Source organism: Cyprinodon variegatus, unplaced genomic scaffold, assembly GCF_000732505.1.
Source record: "Cyprinodon variegatus isolate N-32 unplaced genomic scaffold, C_variegatus-1.0 Scaffold808, whole genome shotgun sequence".
Classification (NCBI taxonomy): domain Eukaryota; kingdom Metazoa; phylum Chordata; class Actinopteri; order Cyprinodontiformes; family Cyprinodontidae; genus Cyprinodon; species Cyprinodon variegatus.
The window spans coordinates 224,311-247,361 of record NW_015151261.1 but is presented as its reverse complement, the minus strand read 5'-3'; the positions used below and the strand labels follow the sequence as shown (position 1 = coordinate 247,361).

At 36.5% G+C, this 23,051-nt stretch overlaps 1 protein-coding gene across 1 annotated transcript in view; it reads right to left on the bottom strand.

Moving 5' to 3' along the window:
* Positions 1 to 23,051, bottom strand: part of LOC107098760 (calcitonin gene-related peptide type 1 receptor-like) — a 57,257-nt gene that overhangs the window by 23,047 nt on the left and 11,159 nt on the right. The window contains exons 2-3 of the mRNA XM_015396597.1: positions 3,780 to 3,837; positions 2,880 to 3,051 (exon numbers count right to left, since the gene is read on the bottom strand). Of these exons, the coding sequence (XP_015252083.1) occupies positions 2,880 to 3,051; positions 3,780 to 3,833 (226 nt within the window). The 5' untranslated portion in view covers positions 3,834 to 3,837. The remainder of the gene's footprint in view (positions 1 to 2,879; positions 3,052 to 3,779; positions 3,838 to 23,051) is intronic.

Sequence of the window (23,051 nt, the reverse complement as noted above, 5' to 3'; positions counted from 1 at the left end):
TAAAGAAATGGTGGAAAAACAGTCAAATCACCCAAAGAGGGCTGTCTAAAGCCGGGCATACACTGAGCAATATTTTCAATCGTTGCACGCAGCTACAGCTCACACTGTACGAGGAAACTGCAGTGTTTCCTCGTACAGTGTGAGTTCACAGCTCACCATGTATGTTCTCACACTGTGCAGCATGACGTTCTGATGCAATCTACCTGCTCAAACTGCATGAATAAAAACCATGTAGGACTTAGCTGAAGTGAGAAGACACCACTCAGACTCGTCTCTCATTTGTGTGCTGAAAGCCCTAAGAAGAAAAGGCGGCCATGTATTCGGGCAAAGACATGGCTGAGCAAACGTGGCTACTACGGACTGTCAATTTTACAGAAAAAAACCCATGTCACTCTCACCCCCGCCATGCTTCTGTGTTTTTTGCTTAAGAAGAAGAAGAATCCTTGTTTGCGCACACCCACTGAGCGATTTGTCCACCACGGTCAACTGAAAATCAAACATGTTTAATTTTCTCCCAACCTCACAATTCCTGATCGGGAGATGGTCCTGGGGGGGTGATTGCCCCTCGTTACTCCCTGTACACTGCACGATGCACGATCAGCCCAATCGGAAAATTATCACACAACGGAAAAAAAATTGCAGAGTGTAAGCCCGGCTTAAAAGATGTATCGCAACAGCCCTGCATCTTAAAGGCTTGCATATACTGTAGCTATCTCAATAGGAGGATGCCTTCATGTACTCCAGGCCGACTCAATGTTTCCAGTAGACACATACAGTAAAAGCAGAGCTGGATTTTTTAAGGAGCCATAAGTGTAACGCTATAAACTGTTTGGAAAAAGGAAGTCCTCATATCTGACCAATTTAAATGGACATCAAGCGACTGAGCGCCATGAGGACGTGTAGCATCACGGCCACTCTCTGTAGTACACTGACAGGTGAGTTGGCTGCTTGGTGGAGAATAACTGGTGCCAGTGATGAACTAGCACATCGAACTTGATCATACATTCTTCTTCTGCAGCAGATACTGCAGGAAATGTAGGCATATATTTCACAAGTAATATAGAATTTGTTACAATCACCACCTTTACTTCTTCTCTCATGATGTAGTTTTTATCATTGGTTTTTCCAGCACTCAATAACAGCCACCTTTGATTAGTTCACATGANCTCAATAACAGCCACCTTTGATTAGTTCACATGATAATTGTTTCTGCACCAACTGGTACAGAACGCTACCAGTTTCTATAAGAAGAGAGATCAGATATCGGCCAGAAACTACAGCATGTGGATAAGGAATAAAAAGAGCCAAAAGATATTGATTCTAGATTAAATATAAGTGGCAGTGTATGAGCTATGCTATATTCTAGAGTCTGTATGTCTAATCTATTGCCACAATTGTTGTGATAGTAGCTTAGTCTGAATAGCTGGTTCCTGTCTTACCAGGCTGTTGGTCCTCAGCATGTCTGTCCTTGGTTTGACCCCCTCTGGTCATTTGCTGCTTTCCCTCCCATCCAGTTAATTTACCGCATAAAAAAGCCACTACTTCTGTGGAAAACATTACTATGAATCATGGCAATAATAAATGGAGGCAAACCATGATCCTAACTCTGACATGTTTCCCTGTCATTTTATTCACTCGTTATGGGGAACAATGTGGAGAAAGTTCTGGGTTTATTTTTCCAGTGGTGGAGGAAACCATGAGACTCTTTAGCCTACTTTTTTTTCTATTATTGATGTGTTTTTCAGTTTGGTTTGGTCCATTTTATACTATATTTGGTGTCTATATCTTGTTTCATCAGCCTGTTTCTCTTTTTTGCTCTCTGTACACCACAATCCATTTTCCCTGTTAATCATCTGCCTTTAGATAATAATTATTCCCTCTGTTTATGGTCTTGCAGATTTTTTCAAATCATAAAAAGATCCTTGTTCTAGTTTACACTATACAGTCACAGACGTGACACAGTGTAAAACTTAACTCATATCTTACAGTTCCTCGTGTCTCACTGTCATCTGATGGTTTATTAGATGATCAAAATGAGATGGAATCAATATCAAAAGTTCAATAAATGTTTCATCTATTTGCTATTTGTTCATATTTAGGTCCATTACCTACCAACATGCATTCCTTCTTGGACTGTATGCGAACCTAGATTTGAAAAAGCCTCACATTTCTAAATATTAATACTGGAACTTTTACAAATTAAAAATCACCCAAAAAAACAACAACCTTTGTATTCCTTTAATCTAATACAAGCAAGATAATACTTAGAGAGATGGTATTTATTTATTATTTATATCTTAAATATTCATCTTCAAAATCTATATTCATAACTTCCATATCTACCATACAAGGTTTCAACACCTTTAAAGTAAAGGGTGGGTTGTGAACTTTAGACCTCAGGTTCTGATAGAAGGATGTAAGCATTTAATACATAAGCTTCATAGAGAACTGTCCTGACATCTTTATTTAGAAGCAAACCAGATTATTTGAACCTGGGGTTAGGGTTAAGATAATGGCTCGTTTATGAGAGGACAGCTTAATACCTTAGGTTTTAAAAACGTGTTGCTTTAATCAAATTTGGACTGTATGTTGTGACCTTTGACATGCTTCACTCGTTGTGTCTAACCAGTCTGGAGTCGAACTTAGAGAAGGAAAGATAGTTGAAAACCTTTAAACAGCCTTTCTACTCCTTTAAATACATCAAGTCCAACCCATCTTTTATCATAATTTGCCATTTTAAATGTAGATATCTAAACCTAGTTGCACCTAAACAGGGCTAGCAGATTTTTCAGTTAGATGTCTCTCACACATTTCTCTTTCAACAAAGAAAATGATCAAGTGTGTAAAGTGCCTAAATGGTGATCTCTTCTGTTCCTCACCTTCATCTGTTCGAAGAGGCTCGTGAATTATCTTCAGGTAGCATTCAAACTGGGCTGCCAAGATGTCCCGTCTGGCATTTCCATACCTGGACGCTACGTCATTGGCTTCAAAATGCGCCTCTGTTGGGTTCTCAGTCGTATCAAGTGAGGCTTCTTCCTGAGGAAGGGAAACCTGGGTAGTATAGCAAAAAACACTGTCATGATCTTGGTTCTGATGACTGGCTTTATTACTAACTCCATTCACTTGTCTAACTCTGCCTGGTTTCTCATCATGGCTCATCTGATCCACCTGCTCCAGCCTCTATTTAAGGTGTTTGCATCCAGTCATCAGGGCCAGATTATTCTTGTTCTCACTAGCCAGTGGTAAGAGTGTTTTTTGGGTTACTTGTCGTTTTTGATTCCCTGATCCTGACCTGTTCTGCCTTGCAACCACTGAGCCTGCCTGTTCTCATCTGAACGGTTTGCCTTTAAGACCTTTGAACTCCTGGACCTCTGATCCTGTTCTGATCTGTTTGCCTGGCCTGGCTTCAGAGAAGGTTTTTTAAACACCTTTAGGTTGAGACTCAAATTGTTTGGGTTTGTTGGTTTTATGGAGGGAGACCCCTCTGGACGTCATTGTTCATCTCATGGGAAGCATGCCCCATTGTCAGTCATGCGTATAAGAACCATCAGGCCATACAAAACTACTGTCTACATTTAAGCAAACTAAACTAGCATGTTCCTCAGTTTCACTTTTCTTTTTCTGTAACCTCGGATTAAACCCTCTGCAACTTAATTTTTTTATTAAATTATGTGATTTTCTTCTAACATAACATACTTCATTGAAGAATATCCACTAAAATCTCTCAACTGTAATCCAATTTTTTCAGCAATGTCACAGTTTGTTTTCAGCAAACTCACCTCTGTTCCCAGCGCCAAGGCAGCTACAAGTGAGAGTGTGAGGCTCATCCACATGTCTCTAAAGGAGAAGAACAAATACATCTATTAAAAATCAGCATATTGAGCAAAAGCTTTTTTAATAACAAAATGAAGAAAATATTTTTTTTCTCTAATAAAAAAAAAAAAACGATAGACAAAATTGGGGTAAACATGGTGGATTCTACCAGATATTGTGGTAGCATCCATCTGTTATGCTGATTGTAGTTTATTTGACTCGCATGCAGAATCACATGGAGAACCAGTGAGTTTTATTTACAAAGCAACAAACATCTGGAAGCGGATAACTGCAGGAAGTCAGTTGAACTTTTTGGTTGGTCTGAGGGGAGAAAGCATGCTGATCAGGAAGCAGTTGGTTGATGACAACTGATGACAGGGAGGTGCCGTGGATCTGTAGGGGTTTGGTTCAGCGGACTTTGAATGCTCTATCCCAGAGGTCCAGGAGAATGTGAGATCCGATGAAAACTGAGGTTCACTTGTTCTCTGGGACAATAACAGTCCCTAGAAGCCACATTTCAACAAGAAAGATATTCCTGGTTTGGGTCTTTGGCTGGAATACCATCAGGGATAATCATCTGGCCAGGGGAGATAATGCCTGCTTAAATACATGCGAGTCATCTTGATTGAGAAATGTTCTTAGGTGTGCAGCAACACGGGTCGGTCCAGCCCAGTCTCTGTGACAAGAATCTTGCTCGCACCAGAAAAAAAGTAAAACCCCAGAGATCCTAACACCATCCAGTGACTTGTTTTAAAGCTAACATTGCAGTTACTTTATTTACATTACATGCATTTTCTCATCTATGAAGACAGGAAGTTCATGCTCCCGCAATCATTCCTCTCCACTGTCCCCTCAGGGTCACAGAAACAGATGTGTGTTTATTATTATTACTGGGCAAAAGGGCAGCAAATTCCCTTAAAGGGTTTCAGCATTAATGAGCTGACTACTCAGCCGGGTCTATTAAACCTACGTGCAGCTTGTGGCGTACAGTCAGTGTAAACAGGATTTCTCTGTCAGCTCCTTATGATTTAACTGTAAACAACAAAAAGTACTTTAGTTATGACATTGTAAGTAATCTTCCTGTGTGGTATATTTTGCTGAAATATTAACCAAAGGTTTAATCTACTCAAAAAAGAAAAAAAAAAAAGAAAATTGAGATTACAATAAAGCTACATTCAGATTGTTTATTGTTCTTCAGGCATTAGGGTTGTTAAAACATATAGTAAAGATTGCCATGTGTATTTTTTCGTATTTTTTAACTGATTATTAACACAGATTCAAACATCTATGTATTATCACTAATATTATCACAAATGAAATGAAGGAATGAATAGAAAAATAAAATGGAGAGAAAATAAATAGTTGCAGAAACAACCTCAGCATGTGCTGCAGTTGTCCTGTACTCAGAAAGTAGAACATTATGCATGTCTACCTGCTGAGTGTTTCTGAAACACCATATGTTCTAAGGGAATACAATCAGTGAATTTCAAATATTACTGATCAGAATTAGCTTTACTTGCCAAGTTCCTTGTGCAAATACAAGGAATTTGACTTTGGTTTTAATAATTTGTATCATACTCAACAGTACAAACGGCAGTTACCCCATGTAAACACACACCTAAAAAGGCTTACGAAGAAGAAAAATCTGGATTGTAGTAGTACCGGTATGTCCTTTTTGTTGTTCCTATCATGACTAAAGAAGATGACCAGTTGTAGTAGAACAATAGTCTTAGCTGGTCAGACAGAGTCTCTGGCTGTTAGGTGTTCATTGAACTAAACAGAGACAGCCTGGGGAGAGTCTCTGTTTTGGTTTGTTTTTGCCTCTAGCACTCTCATTGCCTCCCAATGTCAATATCCATTAAATTAGCTTATCAGATTCAGTATCTGAAAACCAGTGCAAGGGATATAGGAGCATGGTGAGGTGGAAATATTAACAAGCTGCTATTATGAGACTGAGCTAGCAAGCAAGGTTGCCCCAAACCTTAGTTGGTGTAGAGGCAGTACTAGAAAAGCATATAACATCATAAGTGCCGACCATTTAAGGTCTTTTAAGGGAGAAATAAGACGGAAGTTATGGGATTTTACCACTAAAATCCATGTAGGTTCCAGGGAAGCACCTGGTCAGTTATGGAACAAAAAATTTAAACGAATAGAAAAGTAATTTGTAATCTATGCGTTAAGCTGGGCATACACTGTACGATTTTTTGCCCTTGTCGCGCCGATTTTCCAGTCCTGCGTGAATTTCTCGATCGAGCCAAGTTTCTACCTGATGGTGCATTGTGCGCCATGTAGTATACAGGGGTAATGACGGGGCGATTAGCCTCTAACGACTACCTCCCGATCAGGAATCATAAGGTCGGGAGAAAATCAAACATGTTTGAAATTCAGTCGGCGGCACAGTGTGAGAATAATGAGCTTTAGCTGCATGCAACGATTGTACTGTCAGAAAAACGTTCTTGTAAAGTTAAACACTTAAATAACTGGTAAATGTAAGGGGAAAAAACACACATTAAGTTATAACAGTAACCTTAAAGTTTCATGAAGGCACCTAGTAAATTATGATACAGTTACCTTTAATAAACAATTGATTTTATGCCTGAGCCTGACCCTAAACATGTGTTGAGGACTACTACTTCAGTTGTTACCTTATCAGGAAAGTACCTGGTAAGTAATGGTAAACTTAATCAGGCAAAAAAAAAAAAAAAAAAAAGTAATGGTAAACTTAATCAGGCAAAAAAAAAAAAAAAGAAACTTGCAAGTTATGGTAAAGCAACTTTAGGTTATAAGAAAAATACTTGGTAAATACAAATGTTAGTGTTAGGAAAGTACAGAGTAATTTGTTTAAGTACCTGGTAAGTTCTGGAAAGTTACCACGAACTTATGTTAAAGTTGATATTTTGGAAAGCTACAATAATAATATATAGCCCTGAAAGTTAAAAACTACAGGAATTCCAGAAAGATATGGACTGTAATATGTTGCATCATCTTAGAGGAAATAAAAGTTTTATAAAATGTCCACTAAACATCAGCACACTTTGCATCCTCTGCTCATTTTCTAAGAAATGAAAATGGAATCCCTTGTATTCAGTTGGAATAAAAATGAGTTGGAAAAAAAAACAACGTTTAGCATGATATGAAATGAAAAAAATAACCGTAAGCAATTTCAACATTTAAGTAGAAGATAGAATTAATTGCATTTGCTTGTATAACTTAATTAATGTTAGTTCAATGAAAACCTTTCTCAGTGCAGATAAACTCATGAAACAAATGGTAGGTAGTTGATTTCATGCTGTTAATTGGCTGTTTATCCTCAGTGTTCTCAAGGTTACAATATAAAGAACAAACAAACAGCTGGATTAACAGCCAGACAGTAAATAAGCTACTTCATGCTCAGTGGGTTTCATGCCAGAAGGGGATTTAACTGCTTCCAGACACAAATATTTTAAAAAGCACTGAATCTTTTGTGGTTTCATTAAAATATATCAATATAGATTTATCACAATAGCCATCATCTATGTAAAAAGTGAGGATAAATAAAAAGAATGTTTAAACTAAATCAACAATAAAACTGCAGAAAAAATACAATTCACAAAGAAATTAAACAAAATTAGAGCTGCCAAGCCATTTGACACAAAACAATGGTTTTAAAAGCTGTACAATGATCTGTTTTCCCCCTGAACTGAGTTCGACTCTCTTTCACTGTGATCCTGACACGAACATTAACACAAACGTTATGATTATCAGCTCCATTCATCAAGAACCCAACAATGAGCGGCTTTCAATGTTACGCAAACGGTGACATCTACCAATTGTTAAGACAATGTAAACCAAAGCACCAACACTCTAACATATTGTTGTAATTTGGCAGCTATCGCTCAAAGCTAATGTCACCAATAAATGCTGCGTGCAATCAATCTGTAAACTGACAATGGGTCACGTGGATTATCATTGTTTCACAATTTCAAAAGCTTTTGTTTTTTTCTTTTTTGTTTTTTCTTCCTTAGAACAAATAATCTATCACATATAATTAAAGAAAAATCATTGACGACAAAATTTGATGGAGAAATGTTGTATATTAGACAACAGCTGTCACCAAAAAGCATTTCTATTCATAAAAAAATACTGGTTCAGTCATAACTTTGTCCTGACAGAAGTGTTATGAACAATAAGTAAGATAGTTTATTAGCATATTTATGTTTTATCACATTACAGTCAACTAATCGTAACCAAATCTATCACAACTTTTATGGAGTTCAGCTCAAACACCTTTTGTTTGGATTTTGTATTCTGCAGGATACTTGGGCTCACAAATACAATATAATCAAATTTGAAAACATTAATTCAACATGTACCTACAATATTAGGATATTAGACAATTAAATGTATGTCAAAAATATTTTTATTTACATTTTGAGATGGAATGTGAAAATGCTAGTTCACAATATAGAAAATGACAGCAAAAGCACATTACCTTTGTGGGTAACCATGGAGCTCCATTAATGGAAAAAAAAGTAAGTTGAATATTGTTTGTTCTGACTAGAATAGCCTCCTAAAATGTCTAAAAAAACCAGAGAGGTATTATGGTTGTAACTCTACCCTTCGCTTATTTTTTTTACTTTCATGTTATTTAGTTAGCTGTCTGCTTTTAATTCTGCTCATTTTTCTTTTAAAAGTCCTCTGACTGCTTAACTACAGTCAAAATATACCTTTCAGTCCAGAATTAACAAAACGTTTAAAAGAGGTGCTTACATGTGAGATCAGGCCTTTAGTCTCCAGAACGAAACCTGGAGTTTATTCATGAATTTTTGTTAAGGTGCGTTCAAACCGATAGGAAATTAGAAAAAATGCCAGTTTCATGCATTTTTGCTCACCTGAGATTTCAGCAGTAATGTAGCTGGCAAGCAAAAGTAATTCCCACAGCTTGGGAAAGAAAGGCTGCACTACATCAATGAGTCAAGCTGGCAGTCAAGTTCACCTTAAGATGGCAGATAGGGATTTTACAGAGCGAGTCATGGTACTATAGTAAATTTACTTTGGATTGCCAAGCACAACCCACAGTGTTTCTGGATCCATCGGATCCTACAGAGAGTTTGAGGAATCCAGGAACGCCTGGAACATGGCCGCTTTCCGTAGAGCCTAAGATCAGAGTAAGAACCCGGCAGAGAGAGCACCAGAGTTATGATTGCCCCCTCTGGAGCTACAGTAAGGAACCCCAGGGGGAGATGGGAGCAGGACAGCGGTAGAACCAAAATTCTAGACATCTCTACAGTGGTCAAAGTCTCCTATAATGCTATATTTGCAGAGTCTATTTCCGATTGTTGAATCCCAAACGATGCTCCCCATTGAGGCACATGGACCAGCAGTACCTTTGATATTGTTCTGGGCTCTTTTATCACTTCCTGTATGACTCATCCAGCCTGGCCACTCCTCTGTAGGTTAACTATCGATCCCTGTCTGATCGTGTGCTTGATAAAGGACCTCACCTCTGAGTTCTGAACCCTTATAGACGAACATGTCACCTTTAACAGGCTGATAGATATCAAAAACTTTGTTTCTAATCATGCCATTACTACAAGGGGGTAACTTTGTCATGAAAGTTGGTGGGCACACTCTAAGGGTGGTGGGTGATGGACCTACAGTTACTCGACACAAACGTATTTACAATAGGGTTTGTCTTTTCCAAAATTGAACTCTAACAGATATTTACTGAATGCTTTCCTATTATTGAGAACACAAAATAACCAAAATACACTGATATTTATATTTATGGATAGTTAGACATTAATGTATGAAAAAAAAGGATGAATAACAGCCGAATCCAATGCCAACGGCAATATATCATGCCTCCCTAGTATTTCAGTTTCATTCATCCATCCAGGTAGAAAAAATGTGAATTGATTGATGGATCTTTTCCCTTTCAGCTACATCAGTGATTGTTGAGAGCCAAAGTTGAAATTATTGTTGGGGACATGTCCCCACCAGTCCTTCATAAAGTTACGCATGTGCATTATTATCTTCTAAACTAGAGAATGACATGAGGGTTTCAAGATCTTTTTAGCCTACATTGTGTGATCATGTATTAGTGTTAAAACAATACCGATACAACAATACTGGCCCCCATCCAGCACTAAAATGGTGGTATCGGTATTGAAGAGTACCCACAAATAGGGCACCGATACCATTTTGCGAGCCAAAAGTGTATTCAACTATTCTAATCCATTCCAGGTAGGAGATATAAAGTTCTATTGGATTCACTTTGTATTATTTTTTTTCCTGCTTCACAAAGGTAGGCAGCAGCTTGACAAAGCCATGATGGCAATTATTTTACATCCAAGTAGTATGCAGTTCTTCAAATATACACACACACATCAATTTCAAACAGATGGTATCGATATCGGTCAATACTGCACAGCCAGGTATCAGTATCGGGTATCTAGGCCAAAAAAATGGCATCAGCGCAACACTATCAATTACACACAGTTTTTCTGATTTCGTAACCCTACAGGTCTGGCAGTACTTTATTCTTTATATTTACTTTGGTTGTCTAAAATGAAAACTTGTTTGAAGATAAAAGATTTAAGACACTCAGTTAATGAAAAATTTGTCATTAATAGAGTTTTAAGATGAGCCTAGCATCACAAACCCAGTCACAAAACACATCTTGAGCTTGGGATAAAAAAACTACACTTTGCTATTTCCCAGCATGCCCTTACTGACTGGTTTGGCTCTTTTGAAGGACTGTTTCACGTCAAGCAAAAAAATAAATTTTTACTAGCAGCAAAGCAAATGATGCTATTGTTGGTGTCTATGTTTCCTTTAAAGGAGTTCTGACTTCTTTCTTGGAAGTAGTGTTTAGATGGTCTGGAGGCAGTTACTGTCAGACTGGAATGCAAAATTGGAACTGCAACTCCTGCTTCCACATAGCTAAGATTTACACTGGGATAATAAAACATCATAAAACCAGAAAAGAAAAAGCAATATGCAGTTTATAATATAAAATATCCAGGAAAGGATACTGAGATCAGCTTTTTTGCCTTCCCTTGGTGAAGATCCATCAATCTGTTGTTTCAACAAGTAAAAGGATCTTTACCTAAGAAAGTTTTAGTTCTCACAGTTATTATGGATAATAAACACACAAGTTTGGCTGATCAGACCAAAGTGACACGCCAAAAGGGCTATATTTCTTTCAAAATGAATTAAGACATTTTTTGTTTATTTATTAAAATCGCAGTAAGGATGTTTTTCTCTTCTCTACATTCCTGAGGTCGTTACTGGAGGAGAAAATACCAGAGGAAAACCATAATTGTGAGGCCACTTTTTAATCTGTTGTTTAGAAACTTTCCCAAACTCAACCAAAATCTGGAAAACGCATTCAGCAAACATTCCTAATATTGTTCAATTTCATTCGCTGCTTACAAAAGTAAACTACCAAAAAAAAAAATAGAGCTTTAAGAGAGTTAACTCTACAGTTTAGGCTTGTCAGAATAGAGTTACAGATTACTTGCAGAAGTTAAAGTAATTCAATAATTCAGTTTTAGCTTCATTGGCCAAAGAAATATCTTATTAGATATAATCCCAAAGAGTTTCTCTGTGTTGAAACTTTTCTCTTTAGTAAAAGATTACCATTGTCTTTTTTCTCCTTTTTTATTTCAATAGGAAACTAAGGCGTCATGTTAGAGTGGTGCAACAGTGACATACTATCTGTAGAAGTGCTTTAATGCTGTAGAACCTTGTGAATTTTATTTCTGAAACAAGGAAGGTGGAGAAAGCCCTCGGACTAAAAGAAAGAGAATTAATCCCAAAGGAGGAAGTGCGAGGTAGAGGAAGAACTGAAGGATAATTAAGAACTGAAACTGCCCCCAATGCAGCCTTGACCTTCAAGAATTTATAATATAATAATAAAATAATAGTATAATATATATAATAATATTTAAAAAAAATCCGTTTTGGTGCATAATTTCGGCTTTTTCTTCAACTCTGTTTTTTACTTGAAAATAGGTGAGTGCAATAAAAATTTTTAAAAAAAGATCCAAAACAGAAGTGTTTAGTTTTAGCAGCATATAAAAGTACAGTGTTTAGGGGAATAAAGCTAACAACAATATCAGTGCTGTGGTGCTGCTGCTGGTAATACTGACACTGGACCAGTGGATTAAAAACAAAGGGAAGGAGCTAAAATCTTTGACTTTAATTTAAATTGAGAACTAGATGGTTGATCTTGATTAAGTCACCAAGTAGATTATCCTAAAATGCTATCAAAATAGGATTAAATAACCAGAATAAATGGCTTATCAAACCCTCTGGCCACTGCCCTATGGCAACCCTACAGTTTACGTGAAGAAAGAAGAATTCAACCATTTTCAAGAAAATCTACTGATTCTTTAAAAAATGTTTAATTTACATGGGAATATACGAAGCTGGGAGGAGTTCTATGCGTATTTAAACTGATTTAGATCTTAAAAAAATACTTCAAGATTGTGCACACAGTACTCCTTTTTGAACATCTCTAAAGTGGTGAATTGCATAGTTAATGCATAGATAAATATAGAAAATGGAAGACCTATTCCAACGGCAGAAAGATGAAAGACAATGAAAAAAAACTATAAATCAACTAACAGGATAGAATAGCCAAAAGTCAAAGGACAATAACAAGGACTAGGCAAATCTGTGTACCTGTTTGAATAAATACTGGAGGGATTACCTGAGAAAGCACCGATGGTGTTAAATGACAGATGTTAAATCTTCAAACAAAGGGCAAGAAAGTCCAAGACTCAAACTTTACAGGAGACCACAGTATAATAAAACAAATCAAAATGACAAACGCAAAATTAATACTAAAATACAAGAAACATAGCAAATCTGGATAATCTGTCTCGACTAAATATAAAAAAAGTTATTTCAGTTCCTAAATCAAGCAAACAATGACTGGGCCCTATAATTTACCAACATTCCAAACAGAAAAAATAAAGTGATAAATAAAGCTCTGATATTGGCTCCAAGGCCAACCTCAGATACTGCTGGAAATATGATGGTAACCGAAAACATTTTCTCTGTTTTCAGACGTAACTCTCAATGTAAACAAACAACAACATTTATATCCTAATGAGATTGTATTAACAGAAATAAAACTCATTCTAAACTTTCCACAAACTAGGATCTGCAGATTTTAAAATATAACATTTCTCAGATAATGAATGTACAAACATACAGCAATACTTGGAAAATGATGTGTGTTCCGATAAGGCTCTTTGGTCAGATTAAATGTACTTTAAAAAATAGCTTTTAAGCAGGTAATAAACATTGAGTTAAATGAACATTTCTCTAAAAAAGATTTTTCATTCATCCAATATAAAATTCTAATATTTATTGTCATGTTTTCATTTAGCACTGCGATAGACTGGCCACCTGTCCAGGGTGTACCCCGCCTCTCACCCAGGGAGAACCCTACCTCTCACCCAGGGAGTACCTCGCCTCTCGCCCTCTCGCCTTGGGTGTACCCCGCCTCTCTCCCAGGGCGTCTCGCCTAGGGTGTACCCTTTATTCCAATTGAATTGTCAGCCTTGAAACAAATTAATAGTATGATACCAAAAAACTTTGCTCTAAATACATGTATATATCCCAGCAGGAAGGAGCTGATCTGCCTGAATATCAACTCTGCACAATTTGCACAAATATACAGTCTATCAGAAAAACATAGTCGCATCGACTTGCATCTTTATAACGAACATTCAACTAGTTGTAAGTCGATGTATAATAGAAAAAAGTTATGAAAATACTACATGAAAGTTGAAAAACATGTTGGTTTAAAGCAGACTGCAATAGCTTCGTTTGGTAAGGAAGCCCTGCAAAACATTGTTTGTTTTAGCATTGAAGCCAATGAACTGGAAACCACTGAAAACCTTTCAGACAGACACACACCAACAGACACACGCACGAGACAAAGGAGGTCAAATGAACCACAACATGACTCATATTCTTCACAACAAAAACATCTTCCTCCCTTCAGGATACACATATAAATCTCTGGAATGCAAAATAAGCCGAGTCAAATTTAATCTCAGTCTGCATCTGCCTTCTGAACAACTGCACAGAAAGATCAAGGAAATTACTTGATCTTATACCCGAGTCCCTGCAAATTAAAAAACTCATTAAATTTCCATTTCATTAAATTCAATAAACGTATTGAATAAGAATAACATTGGTCTCTTTGGTTGTGTTGAAAGAGTCAAAGAAAGCCAGAATAAAAACCTAAATCAAGTTATTCAAGCTGCCTCTCCTTCTAAATTGAAAATGATGTTAAACATTGGTTAAATCGTTGCTTGGATATCCTCCAAATACTGGTCATTTCAAATAAACAGTACGGTAACATGTGGGTGGGGGCAAACACAAATGATTAAATCAACAGAACATTTGACATGACCATAATGTGGGGGAGGAGACCACCAAGCATAGCCTCATTGCATTCCCATCATTTGAGGTAAGGCATATTAGGAAACTGGCTCCTGTGTTTCCATATTTGTGGAGAAGATTTTTTTTTTCCAACCCAGGGTAATTTCCACTTTCATTGTAGTAGTATTACTAAATAAAACAAAGATGGTACTTTACACCCCCCTCAATGATAAAATAGAAATGATGAGGTAAAAATTGACATGGAGTTGACCTGCTGCCCAAAAATTAATCAGTTAATAGGCGAGTAATAAAACATTTCTTCCATGAATGCATGATCTAAATAACACTACACTGTGATAAGGATTTAAAAGTTTTGTGACTTGTCTCTTTAATGTACATTAACAAATAGTTGTTAACCATTGCCATGTATCTACTGCTGAAATGTAGACAACAAAAGCAAAATGTTTAAATATATCTGACATTAAGCCGAGATTCACTCCACAATCCTTAAAGGTAAAGGTTGTGAAGGATTTTAGCTAATTTTTTTAAAAGACCTGCCTTTTAAAAACCTGCATGCACAAGCCCATTTCTCCCCGTGCACGCTCTGTTTAGATGTTGCTGTTCTCATAACTCATCCCCGAACGTCCGCCCTAACCCCCAAATCCCTCACTCACCATATATATAGCGGGGACTACATAGTGAACTTTAAAGTGAACTCAGTTAACTCACTCTTCAGACTGATGATCACTGTTTTTTGCTTCCTTGGTCAAGTAACTCCTCCTTCACTGCACGATGCCTTCGCCATCTTGGTTATTAGTCGCCGCTGTTGGGTAACGACAGCCTATGGCAACAGCGGGCCGTTGTTAAAGCAAATCCCATAATGCTTTGCAAGGGGAGCTCTCCGCCCAAAGCATTCTGGGATATATCTGCCTCTTCTGAGGCCTTTCTTTTCTTCTCATACACGTTTCAAATTCTTTTTTTCTTACGACCCTCTGCCATTTTTAAAGTACCGTTGTGAGAAAGGTGAGCTTCAATGGCTGCCTGAAACCATAGCTCACCACAGATACACGCCTGAAAACGCATGCGCAGAAAAAGATAGCTAAGGGGGTGAGCACGTAGGAGGGCCTTATGTAAACATATCACCAGAATGATTGACAATTAGGAGGACCACTTATTTAGATGATCCACCCGGAAATAAAGGATCGTCATCTATACCTTCAAGAGAAAAGGATGAGGCTCACTCCATCACAAGGTAATTACTAATTTAACACAATTATTTTTACCTGAAGTACAAATGGAGAAAGCATGCTTTGACCTGGTTCCAGTGAGGCAGCACAAAACTATGACCCCTTTCTGGTCACAAATCACAAAATCCAAATATTATTTAATTGGTTTTAAGAGAAAGGATAAATGATAAAGTACTGATTCCTTTCATGGCCTTTTGTGTACATTCATTCATACTTGTTATGTCTAAGGATTTATATAGGTGCCAAAAATCACAAGTATGACTAAGTAACTTTTTAAAATATCAATAGCTTTTGTGATTATACGTCGACTTACACCTGGTTGACACCTCTGTAATGGCCAGAGCGGATCTGTTTTCAACAGCACTAAGCAATTTTAAGGAGGATGGCAGTAACCCTGCCACACAAAACAATTACAAATATGCAGACTGCTTTACGACACACGTCACTCCCCGCTTCCCCCATACAGCCGGAAGTGGAGGCAACAAAGTTTCTCTGAGAAACCGTATATTTGTGCAAGTAGCGCAGAGTTGATATTTAGACAATGTGGTCCCTTCCTGCTAGGATCTATACTGTACATGTGTTTACTGTGAAAATATCAGAGAACATATCTATCTGTTTCAAGGCTCTAAACTAGGGAGGTGTGTGTGTGTTTGTGGGAGGCAGTGGTGCAAGAATATGATACAAAACCAAAGTTAAATGTGTAGCGAAATAACCAATTATATAATGTTGCTAGGGAAAATTAATAAATATTTGGCAAATCAGCATCGGCAAAATTGATGGCTTTGGGGCTCCTGGCGTTTTGACCCCTATTCCAGTGATATAGGTGATGTAGCGAGTAGTCAGTCAGGCACTGAGGTAGAGATTATGGCGACGACGACGGCTGAACTTGAAGAGCAGCTTTCACACAATTCAGTGAGATCTTTACTGAGTTACCCTTTTTGCGAGAAGGACGAAGGTGGAAAGAATTCATGTAAAAGGAGCTGGGACCTGACAAGCCCGAAATAAATTGAATGCAGTGAACCAAGGAAAAAGCTACGCCGTGGCTGAAAGCCTGTGGGACAGCTAATGCACTTTTCTGTTTTCCCTGCATTCTTTTTAGAAGTGACCGCAGTGATTTGAGGTGGACACAGTCTGGACAGACAGACTTAAAACACAGCTAGGACTGATTTAAAGCATTTTTTAGAAAAGAAGAATGAACAATCTAGGATTCACATGGAAAATAATATAATATAGTGGACTTTTTCTAGATGTTTGTTAAATTGCAACCAAAAAACACCCTTAAATAAACACATTCTCAGAAAATGATTTTTTTTATTTGTTAAAAAATAGTATAAAGCTGACTAATAGCTTCTCCATTATTAAACCGGGTCAAAACAAAGATTTACCTTCACAAAGCCTCAGAAGGACAACATCTATGTACAAAAAGTACATTAAATTATGTTTTGTTTTTGTGTTTAAATAAAGTTTTTTGTTGTTGGCTTTCATATAAGTATAGTATACTTGTGTGATAACTTATACGTTTAATTAGTTTTTGGTATACATCTTTTAATTTATAGCCATCCCCCCCACACCCCCCTTGGGGAAAACTCCGCATGCCACCATTGACCTCATCATTATTTATCCTTCACAGCTACTGGAAACAGAAATGTAGTTCAATCCAACCGGAGGCGATCATGTTTTTTTTTTTCATCCTTACTACTATGGTCCTCATGGGAAATACTGTCTTCCTTCAGGCAAAACAATACAGCTTATGTTCACTGGGGACAGCAAAATCAACCAAAACTAAAAGTTCTGTATTACTGCTTTAAAAGGGAGTGAAAGAGATGTCTGTGGCATGCACTCACTTAACATAGACCTACGTAATCCTACAATAACATGATATTTACAGTTGATTTATTAAAAAATACTTTTCAGTAAAAGTCAACAGCAATAACTCCAATAAGAAACGATAATTTCATTAAAATGTATTTATTAAAAATGCTTAACAATTCCTGTAATGAATGAATAGCACAATGAAAGAAATAATGTCTCATCAAAACATCCCTCACTTAACAATAAAAGTTAACAATAACTCTCAACTCCCAATAACAGATGATACTCAGCCTCAGCAATGAACGAAATAATGTCTGTTCTGTAGGCTATTGTAAAAAATTAATTAACAAATGAGCTAATTAACAAAAAATACCTCTTGTGTAGCAAAAATTATTTAAAATGTACCAAAAACGAACAAACATATCAATAGACTATCTTTACTTTCGGGGTCCAGGTGGCTTTTCAGATCCCTTGCACCTCCATTGGACACCGAGACATATGTGCACAAAGCCTCCCATTTGTCTCGACCCGGTCTGAAAACGGGGAAACTCTTTTGTAAATCGTCGGTAAACATACATTTGCGCTTTTGCATGTTTGGCGTACTGATAGCCACGCAATCTATCTTCTGATTAAGAACAGGGCTGAACGCACTGAGGCGGCTCAGGGATTACGTCACACGCAGCGTCGTGCGCAGTGTCCTAGCGCCTATAAATTTAATGGTCCAATTAAGGTAAGTTAAAAAATCAGGACATTTCCTCACTTTCTAAAAAAACCCAGGACGCCCGGGACAGGACGTGAAATACGGATATGTCCCGGGAAATACGGACGTTTGGTCACCCTACCATAACACCATAAAACTATTTTTGATTACAGTTATCATATTGTCAGGACTTTGTCAAACTGCAGTAAATGATCAAATGTATATGAAAAAAAAAAAATCACCTTTGTTCTCCTTCTTTTAAAAATGAGGTCTTCCCATTGGGCCGATTGAGCAGATTTTGTTGTAGAGACCCACATTTCTGTACGACCTAATGATGATTGCTTTCAACAGAGGAATATGCTCATGTTTTCACATCGGATTGGGATGATGAGAAAGCCAAATATTGTCATGTAGCTATTCCAGAATTAGCTTGTCTGTCCCTGGTGCCCTGTAAAATTGTCAGCAGATGGTTGCTTCTGAGACTTCAAGTCCTGGGAAAAAGAGCATCCAGCCTCTTGGTGTTCTGCAGTTTTATGTGTCCGAGAACAGAAAACATCATATGGTCTTTACCAGGCTCTACAATTATGTTCTGTTAACCTTAGCTATACAAAAAAACAAAACTGATTGGCCAAAGTCTTATCTTTTTTTTTTTTTAGATAAAAGATTTATCTAAAAAAAAAAAAGATGTTTAAAAGCTTATACAACCACCTTTAGTGGTAATAATGTCTGGTGTTTGCTTTTAGTATGGCTTATCTCTGAGCATAGAATGGGTTATTATTTACTTACATCTTGATTCTTTTCTTATACATTTTGTGATAAATCTACTAAAGTTTTGGCAAGAAAATTAATCTCAACAAAGCACATAACCCCTGAAAAAGACTTAGGAAAATTTAGGAAAATGCGTTTATGATTAGGTCAATGATTGCAAGTTATAAAAACCACATCACTAACCTCCACTGCCATGCTTGATAGCAGCAGGTAATATTTTCAAACTTTGCTGGGCAAATTAGCAAAGTAAACCTACTTTGGTCTTTTTTTTAAAACAGAAACTGGTGAAAAAAGTTGAGCAAACATATCAAACAACCCAAACATGTTCATCTCTTCACTGAATGACACATAGTGGGAAGATGTCAATTTAATAATAAACTATCTATTTCAGTTCATTTGCAATTAAACTTTTTTCACTAAAGTTTTTCCAGAACACAAATTAGTTGTTTGTCTTTTTACCACTAAGTATCTGTTCCATTTTAAATCCAACAAAAAGATCAAGGATGTTCTTAGTTTTTAATACATTTAAATGTTTTCATTGCTTAGCTTTAAGCCAGTCATCTTTACCCTTTTCCATTACACAATTCAATGGAAGAAGGATGTGGTTTCCCTTTCCCGTGACTTAAAACACAGTTTCATTTCAACCCTAGAAATGTTTAATATAATATCTCTTTACAATAAATTAAAAACATAACTCCAACGTATCTGGACTTAGGGGAAAGGCAGCAGGTAAAGACAGGGTTAATTTAATTCTTGCTGCAGCAAATGATGAAATAATCGCTCCTAGCATAAAAAAACTCTAACACAGGTTTGTTTAAGAGACGAAACAAAACAAAATCTGTAAGTAAATGCTATCGGGCTTCACAGCTGTCAGGGATACTTCTTATGTTGCGGTCGACTACAGATGGAAAAGACGACTGCATAATAAAAGTATGTTCCTTTTAAGATAACTAGAGCAAACACTTCTCAGATGAACAATTACAGAATGGTGTTTGGCAGACGGGAGTGTTCGACAGAGATAAGATAAAAACCCAGAAACAAACTGGAAAACCAAAGGAAGCAACAAGGTTGGAGATTAAGCCAAGGACGGATGAATCTGTTATTTCAGTTGCTATATGGTAATGCTGCTTGTTAATTTCATTCTTCTTGTAGAAAAACATAATGAATGCCATGTTAAATCCCAGCGGTTCTGCTCTTGCTTTAACTACTGATATCTTCCCGTTTCGGCACATATACAGAAACAAACAAGATTAAAGTATTAAAATGATGAAAAATATTCATACATCTGGTGGAGGAATCTAACAAACATCTTTATTCTGACTAAAAGTAATCAGGGTTTGGACTTTAGGCTGGAATTAAATAGAGAATCTCTGGAGGGAGCTGAGAATTAGGGTGATGATAAGGAGGCCTTCCAACACTAGGGATTGATTAGTTGAAATATTCATTATTAATATAATCATTTTTCGCATGAAGTTAAATGTGAATAACACACAAGTTAATTATATCTTTCAAAGTTAGGTCTCTTCTCATGCTCTTTGATCTTTATGAGCATATTTGTCTTCTTTTTTTGTCAAAAAAACAAGGTTGTTGGTTTTAAATCTAAATGCAAATCAGTTTGATGTTTTGGGTTTTACAGACACAGAGACACAAATGGACACACATACAGCAGGAGGCATTTCACACTTTCTCTCTTTAGCAGCAGAAAGCTCATCACAAGTTCATCACATTGCAATGAAATATCTAACTATATATATATATATATATATATATATATATATATATATATATATATATATATATATATATATATATATTTATTAATGTTACAGTCAGTTCAGGTGTTTTATCAAATATGTGAATCAGAAAGTTTTCCATATACTTTAAAAAAAACTTTAGATTTAAAAATTGAAAAATGTTTATTTATTTATTTTTTTATTTAAACGATCAATGTATAACATGGATGCATAAACACCTGCATTTTAATTCAGTGTTAAATTCTGTTTAAAGTAACAGATTATAATTAAAAATGTCTCCTGACCTTTACTGGTTGTTGATTTTCTTTATTTGAACTCCGTTGATTTTTAACTGGTTACCCCTGGTTAGGGCAATGTGCTTGGAATCCAGAGGTTCTGAGTTAAAGCCCCACTCCCACCCTGGCTCCCTGTGCAAACACCCTTAACCCCACACTGCTCCCCAGGCGTTTAGCGCATCCCCAAGAGGATGGTTTAATGGGATAAATGCAAAGAGTTATTTTCGTTGCTCTGTACTTGTGACAGTGTAATGACAATAAAAGCAGAAAAAAAATTATTTTGCATTAATAGCCTATAGGCATTTTACCATGTGTATATTTGTCCTTCAGTTTTTTTTTTACTGTCTGTATCTAGAAGAAAATTATTTTCACATGTCTTATTTTAATCCAGCCATTATCAGAATATCAAACCACACCGTGTCCTTATGGGAGGAAAGACAGAGGAAGGACGAAGGTTGAGAAGAACACTATTATTTTCTCTTGCGAGCACTTCCTGCCTTTTCTCAGCTCCACTTCTAAAGAGTCCAGCCAGTTAAAAATAAGCCATTGTTACATACATACAAAGGAACAATGAGAAAAAACTTTCATGCTAGGAAGATGGAGCCAACATGGAGATTTGAGATACACTCTGGGGGACAGAGTTTATTTAAAGATGGTTTTTAAGGATACTAAGTTATAAAAGTATTAGTTGCTCAATTAACTTTACCACATTTAGAAACCTGCAGTATAGGATAGCAGATGTTTATCCGATGTATGTGCATGTGGCACAATAGTTACTTTGCATTTGCTTTTAGTTATTATAGCATTTTACTTTCTGTTTCTAAAAAAACAAAAAACTCCTTAAAAGCTCTTCATCACTGCAATATATTGTAAATATATCAAAAATATATTACAATTGTCTCTACATTTTATTTGCCAGCTCCTCGCCATCAGTTTCCATTGACTGTTTGTCTTTAATAAGGCCTGCAAAGCAATGATTATTTAATCATTTTTTTTTTTTTTTGGGGGGAGTCGGCATACTCTGACTTGTTTTCCATAAAAATTTCCTTTTTATTTATCTACCTCAAGTCTGCTCCAGTGGTACAGATTTCTACCTCACCGCCATTCAAACAATAAATCACTCTAACTACATAAACACGTCCTCCATTCAGTCCCTTTGTGGTGGAGCGGTTTAAGGCTTCGTTTCTAACATCGGGGTCCTGAGTTTAAATCCTGGTTGTGTCAGAGATTCAGCATGAAAACTTTGCCAAGTCCTTCAGCAAATTGTAATGCTTTGTGATAAACCACATACAGACAGAGCTCACAGGAATAACTCAATATGAACAAACATCACAGCATGACACTGAAAACAACCAAAAAAAACATCTAACAATCATGAGCACATGTCAAAAACTGAATTAAGGCCCCTTCTAAAAGCACATAAAACGGCAAGAATACAATCAAAACATCAAAATAAAAAAATCTTAACTCGCCTTTAAGTCACTGCCTCTGTTTCCTGGTCTTTCACACTTGCTACCCATCCCTGCACTCACCTATGTACAGTATCTATAATTAATGAAACGCCATTAGAAATACTCCTTGATTCAGTTGCTCCATGTCTAATGCTTATCTTCCGCATTTTGCTGCTTCCATCCCATTTCTGACTGCAGAATTCTGGTATAATAGGATGATAATATGTTTGTGTAGATGTGGTTATGGCTTTTATTTATAATTGAAGAACAAAAACGCAAGTTAGATTTTTAAAAACTTTTTATCTTTGCATATTGAGAGTATTTTACTTGATATAATATACGACGCAAGTTGCAAAATGATTTTCAAATAACATAACAAAAACAAAATAACAAAATCCAAAAGGCTAGAAGAATATCAGGATTTCTGTTTGAAAAAACAGCAAATCTAGCAAGTGACTTAAATATAAGAAAAGGGCGACATGAGGGCAGACAGCTGTCAGCCACTTCAATTCATGGCAAAAGCCAACAAATCCTAAGATAAAAACCTATTAGTTTAGAACTGCCTATGACTGTTCAACCTTTAACTTGGATATTATTAGTTTAAATTTGTGTTCCAGTTGCTTTATTCATTTTACTACCTGCTTTAATCATGTTTTTAGCTTGCTTTCATTTTTCTTATATTTTATTGTTTAATTAATGTTAAGCACTTTTAATTATCTGGTAATGAACTGTGTTATACAACTGAACTTGCCCTGCCTTTTTAATTTGATCTGCAATACTGCATACTAAATGCTATACAGCAGGGTTAACCAATTAAAAATAAGCAGCGTCCCAATAAAGAAAAT